At 43.5% G+C, this 24,211-nt stretch overlaps 1 protein-coding gene across 1 annotated transcript in view; it reads right to left on the minus strand.

The window, feature by feature from the left end:
• PTPRN2 (protein tyrosine phosphatase receptor type N2) overlaps nucleotides 1-24,211 on the minus strand; it is a 1,243,324-nt gene that overhangs the window by 1,091,012 nt on the left and 128,101 nt on the right. The window contains exon 2 of the mRNA XM_040434195.1: nucleotides 8,138-8,188. Within this exon, the coding sequence (XP_040290129.1) occupies nucleotides 8,138-8,188 (51 nt within the window). The remainder of the gene's footprint in view (nucleotides 1-8,137; nucleotides 8,189-24,211) is intronic.

Below are 24,211 nucleotides of genomic sequence, written 5' to 3' on the forward strand. Positions count from 1 at the left end.
ATGCGATATTAAATGGTGTAATTATAAAATACAACTTTTCCCACAAAAAAAAATGGCTTTGGCCTCATGCACAGGTCCATAAATGCAGGGACATCAACACAATTCTAACATTTTTGGCTCTATACACCACCACAATGGATTTGAAATGAAACGAACCAGATGTGCTTTAACTGCAGACTGTCAGCTTTAATTTGAGGATATTTACATCCAAATCAGGTGAACGGTGTAGGAATTACAACAGTTTGCATATGTGCCTCCCAATTGTTAAGTGACCAAAAGTAATGGTCACTTAAAAAGACAGTTGGCTTCTCAGCTGTTCCATGACCAGGTGTGTGTTATTCCCTCATTATCCCAATTACAATGAGCAGATAAAAGGTCCAGAGTTCATTTCAAGTGTGCTATTTGCATTTGGAATCTGTTGCTGTCAACTCTCAAGATGAGATCCAAAGAGCTGTCACTATCAGTGAAGCAAGCCATTATTAGGCTGAAAAAACAAAACAAACCCATCAGAGAGATAGCAAAAACATTAGGCGTGGCCATAACAACTGTTTGGAACATTCTTAAAAAGAAGGAACGCACCGGTGAGCTCAGCAACACCTAAAGACCCGGAAGAACACGGAAAACAACTGTGGTGGATGACCGAAGAATTATTTCCCTGGTGAAGAAAACACCCTTTACAGCAGTTTGCCAGATCAAGAACACTCTCCAGGAGGTAGGTGTATGTGTGTCAAAGTCAACAATCAAGAGAAACCTTCACCAGAGTGAATACAGAGGGTGTTCAACACAAGATGTAAACCCTTGGTGAGCCTCAAAAACAGGAATGCCAGATTAGAGTTTGCCAAACGACATATAAAAAAGCCTCCACAGTTCTGGAACAACATCCTATGGACAGATGAGACCAAGATGAACTTGTACCAGAGTGATGGGAAGAGAAGAGTATGGAGAAGGAAAGGAACTGCTCATGATCCTAAGCATACCACCTCATCAGTGAAGCATGGTGGTAGTGTCATGGCGTGGGCATGTATGGCTGCCAATGGAACTGGTTCTCTTGTATTTATTGATGATGTGACTGCTGACAAAAGCAGTAGGATGAATTCTGAAGTGTTTCGGACAATGTTATGTGCTCATATTCAGCCAAATGCTTCAGAACTCATTGGACAGCGTTTCACAGTGCAGATGGACAATGACCTAAAGCATACTGCAAAAGCAACCAAAGAGTTTTTTAAGGAAAAGAAGTGGAATGTTATGCAATGGCCAAGTCAATCACCTGACCTGAATCCGATTGAGCATGCATTTAACTTGCTGAAGAAAAAACTGAAGGGAAAATGCCCCAAGAACAAGCAGGAACTGAAGACAGTTGCAGTAGAGGCCTGGCAGAGCATCACCAGGGATGAAACCCAGCGTCTGGTGATGTCTATGCGTTCCAGACTTCAGGCTGTAATTGACTGCAAAGGATTTGTAACCAAGTATTAAAAAGTGAAAGTTTGATTTCTGATTATTATTCTGTCCCATTACTTTTGGTCCCTTAACAAGTGGGAGGCACATATGCAAAATGTTGTAATTCCTACACCGCTCACCTGATGTGGATGTAAATACCCTCAAATTAAAGCTGACAGTCTGCAGTTAAAGCACATCTTGTTTGTTTCATTTCAAATCCATTGTGGTGGTGTATAGAGCCAAAAATGTTAGAATTGTGTCGATGTCCCAATATTTATGGACCTGACTGTAGGTACATTAGATGGGGTGATATTATTATAACCAGAGACCAGGGGTGTAACGATCGTGGTCATAGAGGGTGCGAACGGGCACGGTGTGGGGGGGGGGGGGGGGAGTCCCCGATCCAAAGTTTGCCCTGGGGCCCATAGAACTCTAGTTACACCACTGATCTCTACAGATTTTGCTTTCAAATACAGAGGAAAAGGAGATGTGCCAATGTATACCAATCCAGAGGATGCTAAAGGGACCATAGAGGTTTAAAGGGTATTCTGAGATTTTACTAATCATGGCCTGTCCTTAAGATAAACCACACTTCCTCAAATGTACTAATGTGTCTGTGGCAAAAATCTGTACCACAAAAGTGGTACCAATTTGCGCACCTCTGGTTTCTACACTTTTCTCAGACAAGTTCAACAAGGGGGGGGGGCTTTCCTGTAAAGGGGGGGGCATTTTGCCACAACACTGGTATAAAATCTGTCTTAAACTAAATCAACCAATACTTGGTATAGAGTCATAGAGAAGTGTCCATCCCTGGACCACAGTTATCATCCAGCCTGGGCCCCTGTGATAAATCTGGTGCAGGTCTAGACAGCTGTCCATACTTATGCTGGCGCTATGTAGTGAACGGAGCTGGCCACTGCGGAGCTGCTCTCCTTCCCGCTGCAGTAACCAGAAAGGTCAACTACACAATGACCCTTACACAGAACCTTAGGGTACGGTCACATGGTCCGGTTTCCTAATGCAGTTTTGGAAGCCAACATCAGGAGTGGATCATAAAAGGATAGAAAATATAAAAGACAGATACGACTTCTCTTTTTTAAATTCACTTCTGATTTGGGCTGCATCCAGAAGACTGAGTGCATGGCCCTTATTCTAGAAAAGTAATGATGACGAGAACACTGACCTCCAATTCCAGGGAAAATCAACTGCTTGTTATCAGTGGAACACATTCATACAAATCTCAGAACTAATATTTCATTTTCGGACTTGCTGACACAGTTTTACTTTGAGAAATGCAACATACAGAATATACATCAGGCTCCGAGCAAAACAACCTCCTGTAGAATTTGTCCTAGTGGGTTTCTAATGAGAGAGGATCTGTTTCCATTACGTATGATCAAAACAGAGATTTCATGTAGTAAACATGGCAAAAAAAATGTAAGATTTAATCTCCCCCCAAAAAAAACAACACACAAAAAAGTTAATAAATAAGTAAAAATATAAAATAAATAATATATATATATATCTCTACAGTTGAAACCAGAAGTTTACATACACTATAGAAAAAGACACATATACATGTCGTTCTCAATATCTGACATGAAATCAGAATAAACCGTTCCTGTTTTTGGTCAATTAAGATTACCATAATTATTATTTGCCAAATGCCAGAATAATAAGAGAATGTTTTAAGGCATTTTAATTACGTTCTGCAATGTCAAAATTGTACATAATTATGGTAATCCTAATTGACCAAAAACAGGAAAGGTTTATTCTGATTTCATGTCAGATATTGAGAACGACATGCATATGTGTCTTTTTCTATAGTGTATGTAAACTTCTGGTTTCAACTGTAGAGATATATATATATATTATTTATTTATTTTATATATTTTTACTTATTTATTTACTTTTTTGTGTGTTGTTTTTTTGGGGGGGAGATTAAATCTTACTTTTTTTTTGCCATCAAAATCCACATCAAATCCACATCAAAAACCTCATATAAAATGCCGAAAACTGTGATAAAGGCCGCTTTCAGATGAGTGAATTGTACACTTCGGACTCGGAGCGTGAGTATAAGACAGCTTCCGCCCTGAACTTCCAGCACTGCCAGGGTCGCATAGCATTATAGCGATTTACAATGCAATGTAACCCTTAGGCCTCTTTCACACGACCGTATGGCTTTTTCAGTGTTTTGCGGGCGGATCCGTTGTTCCGTTTTTTGTTTCCGTTGTGTTTCTGTTCCGTTTTTCCATTCTGTTTTTCCGTATGGCCTATACAGTATACAGTAATTACATAGAAAAAATTGGGCTGGGCATAACATTTTCAATAGATGGTTCTGCAAAAAACGTAACGGATACGGAAGACATACGGATGCATTCCAGACCTTTAGGGGTTACATAGCAACATAAATCAATATAATGCTCTGCGACCCTGGCAATGCTGGAAGTTCAGGATGGGAGCTGTCTTATACTCACGCTCCAAGTCCGGAGTGTACAACTCGCTCGTCTGAAAGTAGCCAAATAGTGTGGATTTCCATGAGTTTTTTTTGTGCGGTTTTAGTGCAGATGTCATGCAGATTTTCTGCACATAAATCTAAACCGTTTCTTGGTGCAGTTTTGGAAGCCAAAATCAGGAGTAGATCCTAAAAGGAGAGACATTTTCTGCAACAAAATCTGCAACAAGGCATCCGATTAGTTTTCTGCTCTTCTGATCCGTCAGAAGAACAGAAAGAAAAACAGATCCACTAGTTTGAGCATCCGCTGTGCTCATTTTGCAACTGTTTTTGTCAGTTCCGTCTGAGATCTGTTATTTTAGATGGGAGAAAAAGTCTTGTGAAAAGGAATTTTAAAATAACGGATCCCTCACGGAATGAGCAAAAAGGGATGCAAAATGAGCACAACAGATGCTCAAAATGATTTTTTATTATTATTTTCCTGGATGGATTAGAAGAAAGGAAAACTAAATGGTGATGTAAACCTGCCCTTAAAGGGATTCTGTCATGAGATTTGAGGCCTATAACCTAAACATATGGCCAGGTCCCTACTGCCTGTGGCTCTATTAGCACATAAAACAGGTTTTTATAACCAATCATTCACCTACCTAATGTGTCCAAGAGGACGTCTCATCATGCAGGGTGCCCGGCTGCAGCCCTCTCCGTCTGGTGCCCAGCGCCGCCTTCCCAGTTGAAATCGCCGCCTTCCCCACCTAAGCCCCGCCTCCACAATCGTCCGGTCCCTCGGGTTATGCCTAGTGCGCACGCGCGGGGTCTGGCAGAGGGACCGGGCCCATTTTTGGTTTTGCATTTTTGCTTTTTCCTCCCCATGTTCCAATAGCCATAACTTTTTTAATTTTCCGTTCATATAGCCATATGAGGGCTTATTTCTTGCAGGATAAGTTGTATTTTTTAAGAGCACCATTTAATTTACCATGTCTGTTGTTGGGAATTAGGGAAATAATTCTTTGTGGGGTTAAATTGAAAAAGAAAACAATTCTGCCAAGGTTTTTGGGGTTTTTACATCATGGCTTTCACTGTGCGCTAAAAATGGCATGACATCCTTATTCTGCAGTTCAATACGAATAAGGCAATACCAAACTTGCATAGTTTTTTATTTGTTTTACTACTTTAAAAAAAATTTAAACCTTTGAAAAAATAAACATTTTCTTTGCATCGCCATTTTCTGACAGCCATAACTTTTTGATATTTCAGTCTAGAGAGCTGTATGAGGGCTTGATTTTTTTGCATAACAAATAGTAGTTTTTATAGGTACCATTTTTGTGGTATGTACGACTTTTTAGATCACTGTTATTCAAAAAAAACATTTTTCTTTTTTTTTGGGTGGGGGGGGGTTAGAGGTGACTAAAAATGTTGAATTGTGTGGTTTTCTTTTTTTCACCCCACAGGATTTTTTAAAATATTTTAATAGTTCAGACACAGCGATACCTAATGTTTATTTTCCCTGCTGAGCTGTACTTCCAGCAAAGCTCAGCAGGGAGCTTACCATGGCAGGCCTGGTAAGCTTAAGAAGCATCCAGGCTGCCATGGTAACCGATCGGAGCCCTGCAATTTCACTGCGGAGACTCCGATAGAAAGACAGAAGGAGCTGCATCACTCTGCCTTGCCTCACAGATGCCGCGATCAGTGTTAAAAGTCTTAAACAGCCCCTACAATACTAACAAATAACATAATAACCTAACTCTTGTTTCCAGCGCCATTCTTGGCTCTGATAGTTTGGTCCTTCTGCCTCTGTTTATAAACAGTAGCCGTGACATACCAAGGATAAGGCATGTGACTGTTGCAGCCAATCACTGTAATTAGCGGTCCACAGCTGAGAGATTGGCTCCAGCGGTCACGTGCCAAATCCAGGCATGTCACTGTGTCGGTCAGAAAGGTGCAGGAAAAATGGGTGAGTTTATCATGTTATATTGATTTTTTAAAGGGAACCTATCACCATAAAAATGTGGAATAATTTGCAGCATGTTATAGAGCAGGAGGAGCTGAGCTGATTTACATATAGTTTATGGTAAAAGATTCAGTATAACTTGTATTTTATTCATTTAAACTCCTGCTCATTCTGGGCTTTAAGGAGGAGGTCCTATCAGTGACTGACAGCTATCTCTGTATGCACATAGAGGGAAGGCTGTGAGTCACTGATAGGACCTCCTCCTCATAGAGGGAAGGCTGTCAGTCACTGATAGGACCTCCTCCTCATAGAGGGAAGGCTGTCAGTCACTGATAGGACCTCCTCCTCATAGAGGGAAGGCTGTCAATCACTGATAGGACCGCCTTCTCAGAGAGGGAACGCTGTCAATCACTGATAGGACCACCTCCTCATAGAGGGAACGCTGTCAATCACTGATAGGACCACCTCCTCATAGAGGGAAGGCTGTCAATCACTGATAGGACCGCCTCCTCATAGAGGGAAGGCTGTCAATCACTGATAGGACCTCCTCCTCATAGAGGGAAGGCTGTGAGTCACTGATAGGACCTCCTCCTCATAGAGGGAAGGCTGTCAGTCACTGATAGGACCTCCTCCTCATAGAGGGAAGGCTGTCAGTCACTGATAGGACCTCCTCCTCATAGAGGGAAGGCTGTCAATCACTGATAGGACCGCCTTCTCAGAGAGGGAACGCTGTCAATCACTGATAGGACCACCTCCTCATAGAGGGAAGGCTGTCAATCACTGATAGGACCGCCTCCTCATAGAGGGAAGGCTGTCAATCACTGATAGAACCTCCTCCTCATAGAGGGAAGGCTGTCAATCACTGATAGGACCTCCTCCTCATAGAGGGAAGGCTGTCAATCACTGATAGGACTGCCTCCTCATAGAGGGAACGCTGTCAATCACTGATAGGACTGCCTCCTCATAGAGGGAAGGCTGGCAATCACTGATGGGACCTCCTCCTCATAGAGGGAAGGCTGTCAGTCACTGATAGGACCTCCTCCTCATAGAGGGAAGGTTGTCAGTCACTGATAGGACCTCCTCCTCATAGAGGGAAGGCTGTCAATCACTGATAGAACCGCCTCCTCATAGAAAGAAGGTTGTCAATCACTGATAGGACCTCCTCCTCATAGAGGGAACGCTGTCACTCATTGATAGGACCTCCTCCTCATACAGGGAAGGCTATCACTTACTGATAGGACCGTCTCCTCATAGAGGAAGGCTGTCAATCACTGATAGGACCGCCTTCTCATAGAGGGAAGTCTGTCAATCACTGATAGGACCGTCTCCTCATAGAGGGAAGGCCGTCAGTCACTGATAGGACCTCCTCCTCATAGAGGGAAGACTGCCAATCACTGATAGGACCACCTCCTCATAAGGGGAAGGTTTTCAATCACTGATAGGACCACCTCCTCATAGGGGAAAGGCTGTCAATCACTGATAGGACTGTCTCCTCATTGAGGGAAAGCTGTCAATCACTGATAAGACCGCCTCCTTGACTTCAAAGCCTGACGCAAGCACAGATATAAATGAATAAATTATAATTTTTACTGAATATTTTCCCATTGAACTATATATCAGTCTGCTCAGCTCCTCCTGCTCTATAAAATGCTGCCTTCAGCTCAGACACCATGTTCTATTTGACAGGTTCCCTTCAAGCAATTGTAGGGGTTAACATCTTGGACAACCACTAGTATTACAAATATAAACATAATATAAAATTGTATATATATATATATATATATATATATATATATAATGTGCCATAGACCATAATACAGTAATATTTCCAAGTGAATTATGTTAGTCAGCTGCATAACATGTAGCACAGCCAGTAACTGCAGTGGTCACAGGTATATGGAGTGTCACAGCTGTAGTCATGTAAACAGATCCTGGTGGAGAGGCTGAGGTTCAACACTGGAAATGGTGGGGGAAGTAACTGGTGACTATAGCTTCATTTTATTTTATTTTTTTACATTTGGTGGCATTTGGATGATTTTAAAGAACTTGAAAAATCCCTTTAATATATGCTGTACATGTCTAGAGGCATTTTCAAACAATATTACTTTCTAAGGGATTTATCACGGATTTTCAGTGCAGACATCGAACTGAAGATTCCTCAGAAATCACATTTCATGTGGATGGGGTTTTCACACTAATATTCTTGAGCAGCTGGTTGATTCGAAGAAAATAAATGCAAACAATTTCCAGAGAAAAAAATAATAGAAATTTGAAACTATCCATAAATATGGACTTACCATTCAAGCACACCTCATATTGTTTGCAAAGGTCATCCTCAAACAAGCATCCTAAAAAAAGAAAAGAAGAAAAAATATTTATTGCCAATGAATCAGTGATTGCACATATTAACCCATAAGTAGAAATAGTAGATGGATTATATGACAGGTCATATGTGCAGCTAATGAAGTGACCCTCTGGCTCACTTCAAAAGGGTTAAAGGGGTTATCCAAGACTATAAAATGCTCCCGATATGGCGGGTCCCTCATAATGAATATACTTACCTGGCTCCCCGCTCCTGGTACCTGCACCGCCGCTGCTGCTTTTCCCCGTGCGAGGATGAAAACATCCGGTGTCGGGGGGAGCAGCCAATGGCAGGCGGGGACAGGGACGAGCCTCCCTAGCGTCACCCACGATGCTAGGGAGGCTCCCCCCCATCCCCGCCTGACATTGGGCGGCAGTGCAGGGACCAGGAGTGGGGAGCCAGGTAAGTATATTCATTGTGAGGGGCCTGGCATATGGGGGAGCATTTTATAGTCTTTAATAACCACTTTAATGTTATAGATTACTTCAAAAGGGTTAATGTTACGGTTCGTTACTAAAGCTGTTCATGCTAACTATGATCTATGTGTTATATAACCCAAAAAGGCTGTGTATGGGAGGAAATATTTAATTGGCAGCCTTTAGTGTTTTTTGCCGGGTAGTGGGATGATCCAATTTTCCCCTGGTTAGAAGACTTCTGATAACCAATCTAGAGTGAAGTCCTTCTTTGGTGTGTGCTGCTGCCAAGTAGACCAAGACAGAAACCTTCTCCAGACAAACACCATTCCAAAACTTTCAAATCAGTGACTCTGCTAAGTATCAACCTCTTAGAGAAAGAAGCTTTGAATTATTGCAGAAGGTTCAGGACCATAAGGGCCTTGCTTGGACACAGACGGTAAAGGTAACGCCATCATATTGCCTTTCACATATCATCTTTACAAAGCCTAAGATAAGCTTATTCTGTGGAATACTTGAGACCTGTACTTACTGCTTGTATTTGTACTGTGACCCCCATAATCTATTCAGTAAAATAGAAGTTTTATTCTTGCCACAACCAAGCCGGCCTGGTCACTGGTCCCTATTTCCGAACCAACCCCGTTCTTCTGCTATGCACCCCACTGCTCACTTAACATTAAGGGCACCCTAACAATCACCAGGCAGAAGACCCCAAAGTTCAGGGTGTGTCCTAAGAAGAAGAAGAAGGGTTGCTCTCCTCCCTTCACTATAACCACGGCCTGGGGAAGCTCTGCACCAGGTTTAGCCACCATGAGGACTACAACCTCCCTCACTGTCATGCCACCACTCCCATTCCTTCCCCTACTCCCCAAGTCTTCCCGATGTGGTCTAGAATGCTGAACCAACATCATCATTGAGATGGCTGTCCAGTTTAAAAAATCCATTCGACTGCCTATGTTTACCTCAGTGTATATTCAAAAGACTCTAACAAAAAGGATAGCCAAAAGTAGAAACCCCCTTCTAAACACTCATGCCAGTTAAAGGGGTTGTCCCATCTTGCCATTTCCACAGCGATAAGGAACTAAGCACCAGTCCCAGGTGGCTGAACATACGGGCAAGAGCTTCAATGTTTCGGTAACCCTCACTGTTGTGAATGTGGCCTGCTCAGCTGTTTCCTTAAGACAGCTTTTAGTCACATCTGACTGTTAAAACAGTCAGATGGGACAATCCCATTAAATAGGCTTTCTGGAAATTAAATATTGATGACCTATCCTGAGGATAGGTCATCAATATCTACCTGGTGGGGGTCCGTCTCCTAGCACTTCCACTGATCAGCTGTTTGAAGGGTCCACAGCGGCGCTTGGACAAGTGCCGAACATTGCATAGTGGCTGTGCTTGGTACTGCAGCCAGGCCTATTGACTTGAATGGGACTGAGTTGTATGGAGGCCATGTGACTGGTGGATGAAAAGTCACAAGCCGAAGAAAGCTAGAAACAGCTCTGTACCTCACATGGATCCAGATATCTACCCATTCATTGCTGCAATTGCTCTGCTAGATTTATTTTAAGCATGTCCTTGATGCTACAGCTGGTAGCAGTTAACAGGATGGAATTGAGCATATGCGTCCACCTCAGTGTGATGGACAAAGAAAGTAGAAAAAGAACAAACAGCAGGTGGCGCTATATAAATACATTTTATGAAATAACTCAGTGGCTATACTAAATTTTTTATTACATTTAATTGACAAAGATCCCGATGCTCGTTTGAAGGCTGTAGAATATTTTTCGTGGGACAACCTCTTTAAGTAAGTGTTACAGCTTCTTTCTGTAATCAATATATTAACTGAAAGTTGAGGTGTGGAATACAATTGAATGTATGGACTTAAAATAACCCATTTATTTTGTTAGTGAAAGGGTCATACCACTTCACCGGCAGTAGCAGATGGTGTAACCTGTTTGGTGAGGTCTTTATTGGGTGAAGTATTCTTAATCCAAAAATAAGGAAGAAGTAATCCTATTTATTAGAAAGCATCATAGAAATGTTAGATATGTGCTCCAAATATTGATGAGAATGATGACAATTGATTAGATGAGAAGGGGCGTTTGCCAAGACCATAAAGTGGTGGGAAGAGAGACTTCAATACATCCTGTATCATAAGTCTTCCGAATATAAAAAATTTTTTATCGTTGCCTTCCAAGAGCTAAAACTTTTTTATTTTTCAGTCTATGCCGCTGTATCAGGACTTGCTTTTAACGGGAAAGATTTTAGTTTTAAATGGTGTCATTTTGGGGTACACATAAGTCAGGTTTAACCACTCAGGAAGGAGTCAGTGAGAGACTCCAAAACGCGTATGGTGTAAAGAAGGACTCTTGCCCGCACTCCACATATGAACATTTCTGCATAAACTGCATTGTTCCATTGGAAGCACTTCCAATCATCACAGCAAAATCTTGCCCGCAAATCGGCCGGCACAGGATCGTCATTGCACACGTGGGACGCCGAGGGACTGGCGCCTTATCCCCGCGTCCTATCTGCGCGCCTGCTCGCCCGCGAGTCTGAAGAAGAGGAACAGACTTCACAAGAGCGAATACAAGCAGGACAACCGCAAATACACCACTCAGGTAACGGCAGTTGGAGTTGTTACCGACGGCCACGTGGGATGCCACGGCCGGGGAGACAACCCTCTGCCTAGAAGACATATTTACCTATAAGAATGTCACTGCATTGAAATACTATAACGGTATCTAACAGAATTGGGCAACCCTATGTTTGAAAGCTACAATAAGCTTCAATAAGTGTGAATATCACTATATCGAAATATTGCAACAATATCAAAATAAGTGTCAATACCATACTTGAAAGTCACACTTATCTATTTGAATACTACTATATCGAAACATAGCGACAGTATTCAGCTGAAGTTCATTTACCAATTGGGACATTATAAAAGCTAGTTATTTTCGATTATTAACAGTATTAACCACCATAGAAGAATAAAAATCACTACACAGAGAAAAGGAGAATACAAACTTACAGGAGAAGTCCTTGGACTATTTGTATCACAACAATATATTTTTCTTATTGTTCACATATTTTGTATCTATTTTTTGATCATCTATCAAGAATATCAATACCAATTAACTCACTTGCACTAGGATCAACCTGCCAACTGGATTGAACATTTTACTCTATATTTTTCATTTTTTACATTTTTACTTTTTATTATTTTTTACCTTGTATTGATCTAATTCACTGCACATGCACTTTTTTTGCACAAATTGCACCAGTACAATCAAGCTCATATTGATTAATATGCTTATGTGGGAACTTAAATAAGTATTTGCATACGCCATTTTATCCTTACATCATACCCTTTATATATCTTGTTTTAAAAAAGATTTTTTTATCTATACACCCTTTTTTTAACCAATAAATATCAATTTCTGCATAAGACCGGATGAGGAGTGCTCGTCTATACATTATATCTCCTATACTGACATTGACCACCAGAGAGGCACAGCCTGCTAGAAAACACTCAAGGTTGGCTTCGGACCTTTATCAGGCCCCAGCCAGCCTTTACACAAATCGGCACCCCGCTATCGCATTTGTCACCGCTTACATGCGGCGAGTGCCATTTCCCGCGGCATTTAAAAGGTTAAACAGCCCGGCTCAGCACTTCTGCTGGTCCAGGCTGTTAGAGCAGGAGAGCGGCTCTCATATGAGAGCTGAGCCCCCATTCTCCACTGCACGAGTGACCCGTGCAATGCTTAGACTGGGCCGCCGTGAAAAAGTGGCGGCTCAGCCTAAGGCCACTTAGTGACCGCCATAAAAAGGAGTATGACTGGTCACTAATGGGTTACACATTACTGGAACAAAACTTGTTGAGCCTGTTATTGTCCTATTTAGGTTTATTGTGATATAGATATCTGATCTGCACCTACATATTTCATAATGAAATTTCTATCTGCCCAAAGTACCTCAAACTGTACCTCCCCTGTTTTCCACATGATTTTATCTGAACAGGCAGAACTTCATGTTTTTATCTTGCTCCACCTACTACATTGTTCTCTTTTGAGTAGTTACGCTGTCCTGCACCGCCCTCTCCGAGTTAGCAAGCTGGAAGAAGCCCTGTGAAACATTACAGAGCAAAGCATGCTGGGTTTGGTTAGTAAACCCATCAGGAAGCTGATGGAAATAGGAAGGAACATCCTGCCAGGATGCAGTGAAGCTCAGAACTGGTGAAAGGATATACTCTGCCCAGATTTAAAAAAAGCATTATGTAATGACATAAAGCTAGGGATCACCAATAATCCCAATAACCAACAGGCTGTTGCACTTTGCCTCATTCTCAACGTGATCCTGTCACAGCGCCACTCAGCCCCATTTACTTCACACGTATACCTATGTGGGTATTGTGTGAGAAGACCTGTTTAATGCATCCCTAAATGTGGCTCCTAGTGGACCACCAGAATACAAGCAATATCAGTTCTAACATTTCTTAAAAGGGTTATCCCATGTAAAAAATGAAAATCAGACATCATATAGTACATAACAATTTCTTTCTAACAAAGCTAGAACCAGTCCTGTACCTCACATGGATCCAGAGATGTCCTCATTCATTACTCTGCGAGGTTTATATCAAGCTGGCAGCTCAAGGGGAGTGTCTTTTGTGCTACAGCTAAAGGGGGCGTGTCTCAGCTCTACCTATCACAGCTCAGGAGGCAGTTGAAGGATGAAACTGAGCATGTGCGGCCATCTCAGTGAGCAGGACAAAGAAATAAGAAAAAAGCAGCTAGTGGCTCTATACAGAAACATTTTAAGGAATATGCTAAATTAAGTAGCTATGCTAAATTGTTAATTACATTCAATTACAATAGAATACAGATTCAGGTGCTGGTTTGAAAACTGTACAGTATTTTCCATGGGACAACCCCATTAAAGGGATTATCCAAGACTATAAAAATGTCCCCCATATGCCGGGCCCTTCACAATGTCACGGATGGTGAATAAAGGAATAGACTTATCTGAGGAACCAGCAGTTGCAACTTCTAGCAATGAGCACAATCCAGGAAGTAGTATAAACCGCAAAGTGAGGCAGTATGGGAGGGGATATAAAGGGAGGCAATCACTGCTAATAGATGACAGCTGGGAGAGGAAAAAGAGATGTCAAAGTGAAACCAAAACAAAAGAACATCATGCAGGAGGTACTGAAGAACGTCTGTCAGAACTTCTCAGAGATCTGGCGGTGACAGTACCCCTCCCTCTACGAGTGGACTCCGGACACTCAGAGCCCACCTTCTCAGGATGGGACCTATGGAACGCCCTGATAAGACGAGTGGCTTTAATGTCCGCCACTGGGACCCACATCCTCTCCTCAGGACCATAACCCTCCCAATGAACGAGGTACTGGAGAGAACTGCGGATAATACGAGAATCCACAATCCTAGAGACCTGAAATTCAAGATTACCATCAACCACAATCGGAGGAGGAGGCAAAGAGGAGGGTACAGTGGGTTGGACATAAGGTTTTAATAGGGACTTGTGAAAAACATTATGGATCTTCCAAGTCTGAGGAAGATCAAGACGGAAGGCAACGGGATTGATGACGGACAAGATTTTGTAAGGCCCAATAAACTTAGGACCCAACTTCCAGGAAGGAACCTTCAATTTGATATTCTTAGTAGACATCCACACCAGATCACCAACATTCAGGTCCGGACCAGGCACGCGTCTCTTATCCGCCACACGCTTATATGTCTTACTCATGCTCTTTAGATTATTCTGAATCTTTTGCCAAATAGATGACAAAGACGAGGAGAATCTCTCCTCATCAGGTAAACCAGAAGACCCCTCTCCAGAGAATGTCCCAAACTGCGGATGAAACCCATATGCACCAAAAAATTGTGACTTATCAGAGGGCTCCTGACGACGGTTATTTAAAGCAAACTCAGCAAGGGACAAAAAAGAACACCAATCCTCCTGATTCTCCGCCACAAAACAGCGCAGATATGTCTCCAGATTCTGATTGACGCGCTCTGTCTGGCCATTCGACTGCGGGTGGAAAGCAGAAGAGAATGACAACCGAACCCCCAAGCGAGAACAGAAAGCCTTCCAGAATCTGGAAACAAAATGCATGCCCCTATCAGAGACTATGTCTGAAGGAATGCCATGCAATTTGACAATGTGATCAACAAATGCATGCGCCAGCGTTTTAGCATTGGGCAACCCAGGAAAAGGAATGAAATGCGCCATTTTGCTAAAACGGTCCACCACCACCAGAATCACAGTCTTCCCCGAGGAAAGAGGCAGGTCCGTAATGAAGTCCATGGACAGATGTGTCCATGGATGGGAAGGAATGGGTAACGGAAGGAGAGGACCTGATGGCCGTGAATGAGGGACTTTGGCACGAGCGCAGGTCTCGCAGGCTGCCACAAAACCCTCAACCGACTTACGAAGAAACGGCCACCAGAATCTCCGAGCAATGAGATCCACTGTGGCTCTACTACCCGGGTGCCCAGCAAGGACAGTATCGTGGTGCTCCTTAAAAACCTTGTGTCGTAAGGCGAGAGGCACAAACAACCTCCCAGGAAGACAAAGATCAGGAGCCTCTGCCTGGGCTGCCTGAACCTTTGCCTCCAATTCAGGATAAAGAGCAGAGACAACCACCCCTTCAGCCAAAATGGGACCCGGGTCTTCAAAGTTCCCCCCTCCCGGAAAACAACATGACAGGGCATCTGCCTTCACATTTTTAACCCCAGGGCGAAACATGACAACAAAATTAAACCTTGAAAAGAACAAAGACCATATGGCCTGTCTCGGATTCAGACGCTTGGCCGACTCCAAGTAGGCCAGATTCTTATGGTCGGTAAACACGGTAATTGGGTGTCTGGCTCCCTCTAGCCAATGGCGCCATTCCTCAAAAGCTAACTTGATGGCCAACAACTCCCTATCTCCCACATCGTAATTTCTCTCTGCGGAGGAGAGTTTCTTCGAGAAAAAGGCACACTGTCGCCATTTGGCAGGAGAGGGACCCTGAGACAAGACCGCACCCACACCCACCTCAGAAGTGTCCACCTCAACAATGAAGGGCAGAGAGACATCAGGTTGTACCAAGATGTGAGCGGAAGCAAAACTTTCTTTGATACTAGAAAAGGCCTTACGCACATCTACCGACCAGGAGGAAAAATCTACCCCCTTTTTAGTCATATCAGTGAGTGGCTTAACAACAGAGGAATAATTCAAAATGAACTTCCTGTAATAGTTGGCAAAACCCAAAAAGCGCATCAGCGCCTTCTGATTCTCAGGAAGCTCCCAATCAAGCACAGCGCGGACCTTCTCGGGGTCCATGCGAAAACCAGAAGCGGAGAGAAGAAACCCCAGAAATTGAATTTCTGGAACCGCAAACACACATTTTTCCAGTTTCACGTACAATTTATTCTCCCGCAGAATGAGCAAGACTTGACGTAGGTGGTCCCTATGAGTTTTGAAATCAGGAGAAAAAATCTAAATGTCATCTAGATACACTAGTACAAATTTCCCCAATAAATGATAAAAAATGCTGTTCACAAAATGTTGGAAGATGGCTGGAGCATTCATCAAACCAAAAGGCATAACCAAATTCTCAAAATGGACCTCAGGGGTATTGAAGGCCGTCTTCCATTCGTCCCCTTCTCTGACCCTGACCAGGTTGTATGCCCCTCTTAAATCCAACTTGGAAAAAACTTTAGCCCCAACAATCTGGTTAAACAGGTCCGGGATCAGAGGAAGCGGATAAGGGTCACGAATTGTGATACTGCTCAGCTCCCTGAAATCCAGACATGGTCTTAAAGAACCATCTTTTTTCTTAACAAAAAAAAACCCAGCTGCAACAGGTGACTTCGAGGGTCGTATGTGTCCCTTTCTCAGGCTCTCAGAGATATAAGTACGCATAGCGACCCTTTCAGGTTGGGAGAGATTGTATAAACGAGATTTAGGCAGCTTGGCGCCTGGGATGAGATTAATAGGGCAATCGTACTCCCGGTGAGGGGGCAGCTCCTGAACACCACTCTCAGAAAACACATCCGAAAATTCAGAGAGAAAAGATGGTTCAGTCTTAGTAGAGACCTCTGAAAGAGACGTCGCGAGGCAATTCTCTCTGCAAAAGTCACTCCAACCATTTATTTGCCTCGCCTGCCAATCAATGGTGGGGTTATGTTTAGTGAGCCAGGGTAGCCCCAACACCAGAGGAGTAGGTAATCCGCTTAGGACGAAACATGACACATCCTCAACATGAGCATCACCCACAGTCGAACGGATATTGAGAACTATGCCCTTTAACGATTCTTGAGAAAGTGGAGCGGAATCAATAGCAAAAAGTCCTTTCCCAAAGTGCATACCTGGAAACCATGTGTTATAGCAAATTGATTATCAATAAGATTGACAGCTGCTCCACCAATTTCCGCATCAACCTTGCCAATAGTAACAGATGGAACGTTTTTAGAGGACTTTTTTCTTTTTGTTTCTTTATTACCCTCAAAAAACTCCCTGAATCTCCTAGAGGGACAAACATTTGCCAAATGATTTATACTTCCACAACAGAAACAAACCCTCCTCTGAGAGCTGAATCCTCTATTGTTAGAGGCAAGCAAACCCAGCTGCATGGGCTCCTGCTCAGAGGGGATTGAGAGAGACTGAGGCTCCTGCGCACTGAATGAGACCACCCCACTATCCTTGGACTGAGTATGACAGGAAGGAGTGATCTCTCCTCTCTCTCTAAGACGCCTGTCAATACGAACAGCCCGAGACATGGCAGACTCCAAGGAGGTAGGTCTCTCATGAAAGGCAAATGCATCTTTCAATCCCTCTGAAAGACCATGGCAAAATTGACTTCGGAGTGCAGCATCATTCCAACCAGTATCAGCTGCCCATCTCCGAAATTCTGAACAGTATATCTCTGCGGACTGTTTACCCTGGCATAAAAGACGCAGTTTAGATTCAGCCAGAGCAATACGATCCGGATCATCATATATCTGACCCAGGGCTACAAAAAATTCATCCACTGATCGGAGGGGCCGTGCCCCCACCGGCAGCGAAATGGCACAGGACTGAGCGTTATTCCTGAACAGTGAGATGATGATCCCCACCCTCTGCTCCTCATCACCAGAGGAATGGGGAAGCAGGCGAAAATGGAGTTTGCAAGCCTCTCTAAAACGAACAAAATTCTCACTACTCCCAGAGAACGTATCCGGAAGTGAGATCTTAGGCTCGGAACAAACTCCATGAACGCAAGCAGAACCGGTCACCTGAAACTGAGAGACAGTTTTACGGAGATCTGCTACCTCCAGTCAAAGACCCTGCACGCGTTCAATCAAGACTGAAACCAGATCCATGCTTAAGACGGTTTTGGCGGTTTATAATGTCATGGATGGTGAATAAAGGAATAGACTTATCTGATGAACCAGCAGTTGCAACTTCTAGCAGTGAGCACAATCCAGGAAGTAGTATAAACCGCAAAGTGAGGCAGTATGGGAGGGGATATAAAGGGAGGCAATCAGTGCTAATAGATGACAGCTGGGAGAGGGAGAAGAGATGTCAAAGTGAAACCAAAACAAAAGAACATCATGCAGGAGGTACTGAAGAACGTCTGTCAGAACTTCTCAGAGATCTGGCGGTGACACACAATGAATCTTCTTAGGCTCCATTCACACGTCCGCAATGTGTTTTGCGGATACACGGAGACACGGATCCGCAAAACACGGAAAGCGGCAATGTGTGTTCCGCATTTTGCGGACCGCACATTGCCGACATAATAGAATATGCCTGTTCTTGTCCGCAATTGCGGACAAGAATAGGACATGTTCTATTTTTTTGCGGAAACGGAAGCACGGATGCGGAAGTGCGGATCCGCAAATGTGGATGCGGACAGCACATTCCGTCCCCATAGAGAATGAATGGGTGCGGAAAGGATGCGGACACATTTTGCGGACGTGTGAATGGAGCCTAACTTGGCTCCCTGCACTGCTCCTGGTCCCCACACCACCGCTGCAGCTTCTCCCTGTGCGCGGATGAAAGCGTCACCCACAATGCTAAGGAGGCTCGTCCCCATCACCACCTGCCATTGACTGCTCCCCCCCAACACTGGATGTTTTCATCCGCACATGGGGAGAAGCTGCAGCGGCGGTGCGGAAACCAGGAGCAGTGCAGGGAGTGGGAAGCCAGGTAAGTATATTCATTGTGAGGGGCCCAGCATATGGGGAACATTTTTATAGTCTTGGATAACCCCTTTTAGAACCTAAATTCCATAATGTATTGAGTGGAAAATCTCCAAAACTGCATGGCAAAAGTGGACCAAAATTTGCATGTTAAATCACTGGCACTGCCCAATGTATTTTTAACATGCCTTTAAGGCTACATTCACATGACCATTGTTTTAGTCTGCCTCCGAGCCTCAGTTTTTGCGGCTTGGTTGCAGACCCATTCACTTCAATGGGGCCGCAAAAGATGCGGACAGTACTCCGTGTGCTGTCCGCATCCGTTGCTCTGTTCCGTGGTCCGCAAAAAAAATATATAACCTGTCCTATTCTTGTCTGTTTTGCGGACAAGAACAGGCAGTTATATTAATGGCTGTCAGTGCCATTCCGCAAATTGCGGAACGCACACAGACGCCATCCGTGTTTTGCTGATCCGCAATTTGCGAACTGCAAAACACAAAATGGTCATGTGAATGTAGCCTTAAAGGCATGTAAAAAATACATTGGACAGTGCCAGATCTGTTTCAAGGCTCTCACAAGTGGCCCAAAACGGTTCAGTTTAGCCTCAATGCATTCTGAATGGATAAGAATCCGCTCAGAATGCATCAGTTTGTCTCCGTTCAGCCTCCATTCCGCTCTGGAGGCGGACACCAAAACGCTGCTTGCAGCGTTTTTTAATGCCCGTCTGACGAAACTGAGCCAAACGGATCTGTCCTGACTTACAATGTAAGTCAATGGGGACGGATCCGTTTTTACTGACACAATATGGTGCAATTGAAAACGGATCCGCCTCCCGTTGACTTTCAATGTAAGTCGAAACGTAAGTCAAAAAAAATTTTTTTCTTCATGGTAATGCAAACGGATCCGTTCTGAACGGATGCAAGCGTTTGCATTATAGGTGCGGATCCGTCTGTGCAGATACCAGACGGATCCGCACCTAAACGCAGGTGTGAAAGTAGCCTAACATGCAAATTTTGGTCCAGTTTTGTTTCCGTGTCCGTTCCGTTATTTTTGCGGATAGGATGCGGACCCATTGAAATGCAAAAAATGCAGTTCTGGTCCGCATCCGAGCTGCAGTTTTTGCGGCTCGGATGCGGACCAATTCACTTCAATAGGGCCGCAAAAGATGCGGACAGCACTCCGTGTGCTGTCCGCATCCGTTGCTCCGTTCCGAGGCCCCGCAAAAATAAATAAATAGCATGTCCTATTCTTGTCCGTTTTGCGGACAAGAATAGGCCTGTCTACAATAGGCATGTCTACAATTGCGGAAGGAACACGGGGGGGGCTTCCGTTTTTTGCGGATCCGCGGTTTGCGGACTGCAAAAAACGGCACGGTCGTGTGCATATAGCCTTGGGCATTGTTACAATGGATCTGCAAAAAAAAAAAACGGATGGCATTTGGTTTTTTTGTGCATGGGGCCTAAACCTGCTGGAAATCCCTCTACGTTCTGATTTCATCATGCAAGAGAGCCCGTGGCGCTGTAACCGCAGCCTTAATTTCAATAATGAGGCTTATGCATATGGAAATTCACTAAAGGTGGGAGTGTAATGGATTTATAATGTGCTGAGAAGACTCTCGGTGTCAGCTTTCTAAATAGACCTACCTGGAGTTAATCAGCATTATTGCTAAATCATGTACTCCAGGCATCTAATCCTGAATGTCCTCTCGCTTCATTTCAGTGGCTGGTTTCCCTCTGTGGAATAGCCTTACAGAAGGAACTTCACAGGTTACAAGGTCCAGCCATGTTCCAAAGGAAGCCGTGAGGACTATCTAAATACTACAGGAAATTGATTCTCCAAATAGTATAGCTATCTCTGGCTGGCGCATTTTTACTCATACTATTCCGCCTCATACACTGTGCAAACCTAACGCAGGACATGGAGGGGAGGCAGCTCATGACACAGGGACCCTAAAGGTCCTAGGACATCTTATTCATTATAGCGTTACTATCCATCACATATCTTTTATCAAGAATTTAAAGGTGGGTAAGACATGGTGGGGATACTGGCAAAACGTAGGGGGTCATTTACTAAGCTGAAATAAGCCTATATTAGGCATATTTCAGGCACAGATGGCAGCGCAGCTGTTAGTTGCAGTGCAATCTGGGACTTCACCCCGCTCATGCCAGGTCTAAATGAGTGGGCGGGGAAGGGGTCGTGTCGGCAGGCCCATCTCATTTAACATTTTATACACCTATTTCAGGCGTAGAAAAAGGTCTTTCTTAATCAGCTCGGAAGCTGCCTTACATTTAGAACTGGAGGAGGATCTGCCGAAGTTATGAAGAAGCCACCGCCAGCTTAGAGCTTTATTAGACCTGGCGTCTAAAACGCCAGTCTTAATAAATGTTCCCCTTAATATTTATAATAAATGCTCAGAATACTGTAAAATAATGTAAAGAAAAATACCTTACCAAACCCCCGTTGCTCTCATTCCAACGCTTCCTTGGTTCCCGCGGCTCTATGTGCTTCCTAGACTGGCTGGGCCAAGCATTGGCTGTAGCAGGTCACCACTGTGGCCAGTGAGTGGAAAGGGATCAGTGAAGTAAGGCCCCTTTCACACGGGCGAGTATTCCGCACGGATGCGATGCGTGAGTTGAATGCATTGCACCCGCAATGAATCCTGACCCATTCATTTCTATGGGGCTGTGCACATGAGCGGTGATTTTCCCGGATCACTTGTGCGTTGCGTGAAAATCGGAGCATGCTCCTCTTTGTGCGTTTTTCACATAACAGGCCCCATAGAAATGAATGGGGTTGCATGAAAATCGCAAGCATCCGCAAGCAAGTGCGGATGCGGTGCAATTTTCACGCACGGTTGCTAGGAGACGATCGGGATAGAGACCCGATCATTATTATTTTCCCTTATAACATGGTTATAAGGGAAAATAATAGCATTCTGAATACAGAATGCATAGTAAAATAGGGCTGGAGGGGTTAAATTATTTTTTTTTTAATAATTAAACTCACCTTAGTCCACTTGATCGCGCAGCCGGCATCTCTTCTGTCTTCTTCTTTGTTGATTGCAGGAAAAGGACCTGTGGTGACGTCACTCCGGTCATAACATGATCCATCACATGATCTTTTACCATGGTGATGGATCATGTGATGGACCATGTGATGACCGGAGTGACGTCACCACAGGTCCTTTTCCTGCACACAGCAAAAAAGAAGACAGAAGAGATGCCGGGCTGCGCGAGCAAGTGGATTAAGGTGAGTTAAATTTTTTTATTTATTTTTTAACCCCTCCAGCGCTATTGTACTATGCATTCTGTATTAAGAATGCTATTATTTTCCCTTATAACCATGTTATAAGGGAAAATAATACAATCAACAGAACACCGATCCCAAGCCTGAACTTCTGTGAAGAAGTTCGGGTTTGGGTACCAAACATGCGCGATTTTTCTCACGCGAGTGCAAAACGCATTGCAATGTTTTGCACTCGCGCGTAAAAATCGTGCATGTTCCCGCAACGCACCCGCACTTTTTCCCGCAACTCCCGTGTAAAAGAGGCCTAAGTATTAGGCTACTTTCACACTGGCGTTTTTGCTGGATCCGGCAGGGTTCAACAAAAAAGCTTCCGTTACTGATAATACAACCGTCTGCATCCGTTGAATGGATCCGGTTGTATTATCTTTAACATAGCCATGGCTTTCAATAGGGTTCATGACGGATACGTTTTCTAGTGTGTCAGAGAAAACGGATCTGTCCCCATTGACCTGCATTGTGGGTCATGACAGATCCGTTTTGCTCCACATCCCAGGACGGAAAGCAAACTGCAGCATGCTGCGGTTTGCTCTCCGGTATAAGAACGGAACGGAATGCATTTTGGAGCGCTCCGTTCTGTTCAGTTACATTTTGTCAGTATTGACAATTAATGGGGACAAAACGGAAGCGTTTTTTTCCGGTATTGAGACCCCATGACGGATCTCAATACCGGAAAATATTAACGCTAGTGTGAAAGTAGCCTTACTTATTTTATTATTTTACACCATTCTGAGCTTTTAAAAAAATGTTGAGTTGCACAGCCCATTTAAGACATAGGAACAAAGAGAGATTTTTTTAAAACAAATCATAGTATTATTAATTATTTTCCATTGTTATCTCATGTAACTAATATCTGCATAAATCTTACATGCTCTATTAAAGCTACTTTCACACTTGCGTTTGGGTTTCCGCTTGTGAGATCCGTTTGAGGGCTCTCACAAGCGGCCCCGAACGGATCCATTCATCCTCAATGCATTCAGAATGGATGCGGATCCGTTCAGAATGCATCAGTTTGGCTCCGTTCCGCCTCCATTCCGCTCTGGAGGCGGACACCAAAACGCTGCTTGCAGCGTCCACCTGGCCGTGCGGAGCCAAACGGATCCGTTCTGACTTACAATGCAATTCAATGGGTACGGATCCGTTTGATGTTGACACAATATGGTGCAATTGCAAACGGATCCGTCCCCCATTGACTTTTAGTGTAAAGTCAGGACGGATCCGTCTGACTAACAATTAGACTTAGACTTTTTTTTTACATAGAATGCAGACGGATCCGCACCTAACGCAAGTGTGAAAGTAGCCTAACAGGGGGGGTATGTGATTCCATATATTTTGATTATAAATAATAATATGATAAAAATAATAATTTCTACATATTCAATTTGATGTATTGTAACTTTATAAATAGCTTATTTTTATTGAATGTCCTGTCGGTTTGATGGTTGTTTCTGGTGATCCTTTTTAACTTTTTCGTTTAACTATATTTTTCCTGCCATATACAGTTTTTTTTTTATATGTCTGAATTGATATAAGCCTCTGTTCTGTCTAGTATTTTCTTGATTCAAGTAGAAGGCTAACCTTGACTTGACCAAAGGTCCAGTAGTTTGTTTTCCTTGCCATGCATGAGATTCTCCAGCACCAATATAGAAACTAGAGATGAGCAAAACAATTTGTAAAATTCAACCCTAATTTTTCAAAAAGATCTGATTTTACTGAATCTGAATTTTGTGTGATATAATTCAGCAGAATTAAGAAAGAGAGCAAGAGAGAGCGACAGAGAGATTTCCAGGCAATCAAATTACTTTCAATTCTGGTCGAACTTATTCAAGTCCAAATCTAATTGGTCGGCCAATTCAACCAAATCGGAATCTAATCGAATTTTAGGAAATATGCTCATCTCTTGTAAAAACACATCAAATCATTTCCTAGGCCTTCTTCTATTGTCCCGCTGTCCCATCACTGTAAATCCTGCAGCCATAGAAATACATACATACAATATTTGGCTGACTGTATGCACGTATAGCCTGAAAATGGTGGAATACTGTTGTTTTTACCTATTTTATTACAGCCACTGATAAGCTGGGGTGTGGCTTTGAGCTGATC

This window comes from Bufo bufo, chromosome 5, assembly GCF_905171765.1.
Source record: "Bufo bufo chromosome 5, aBufBuf1.1, whole genome shotgun sequence".
NCBI classification, from domain to species: Eukaryota; Metazoa; Chordata; class Amphibia; order Anura; family Bufonidae; genus Bufo; species Bufo bufo.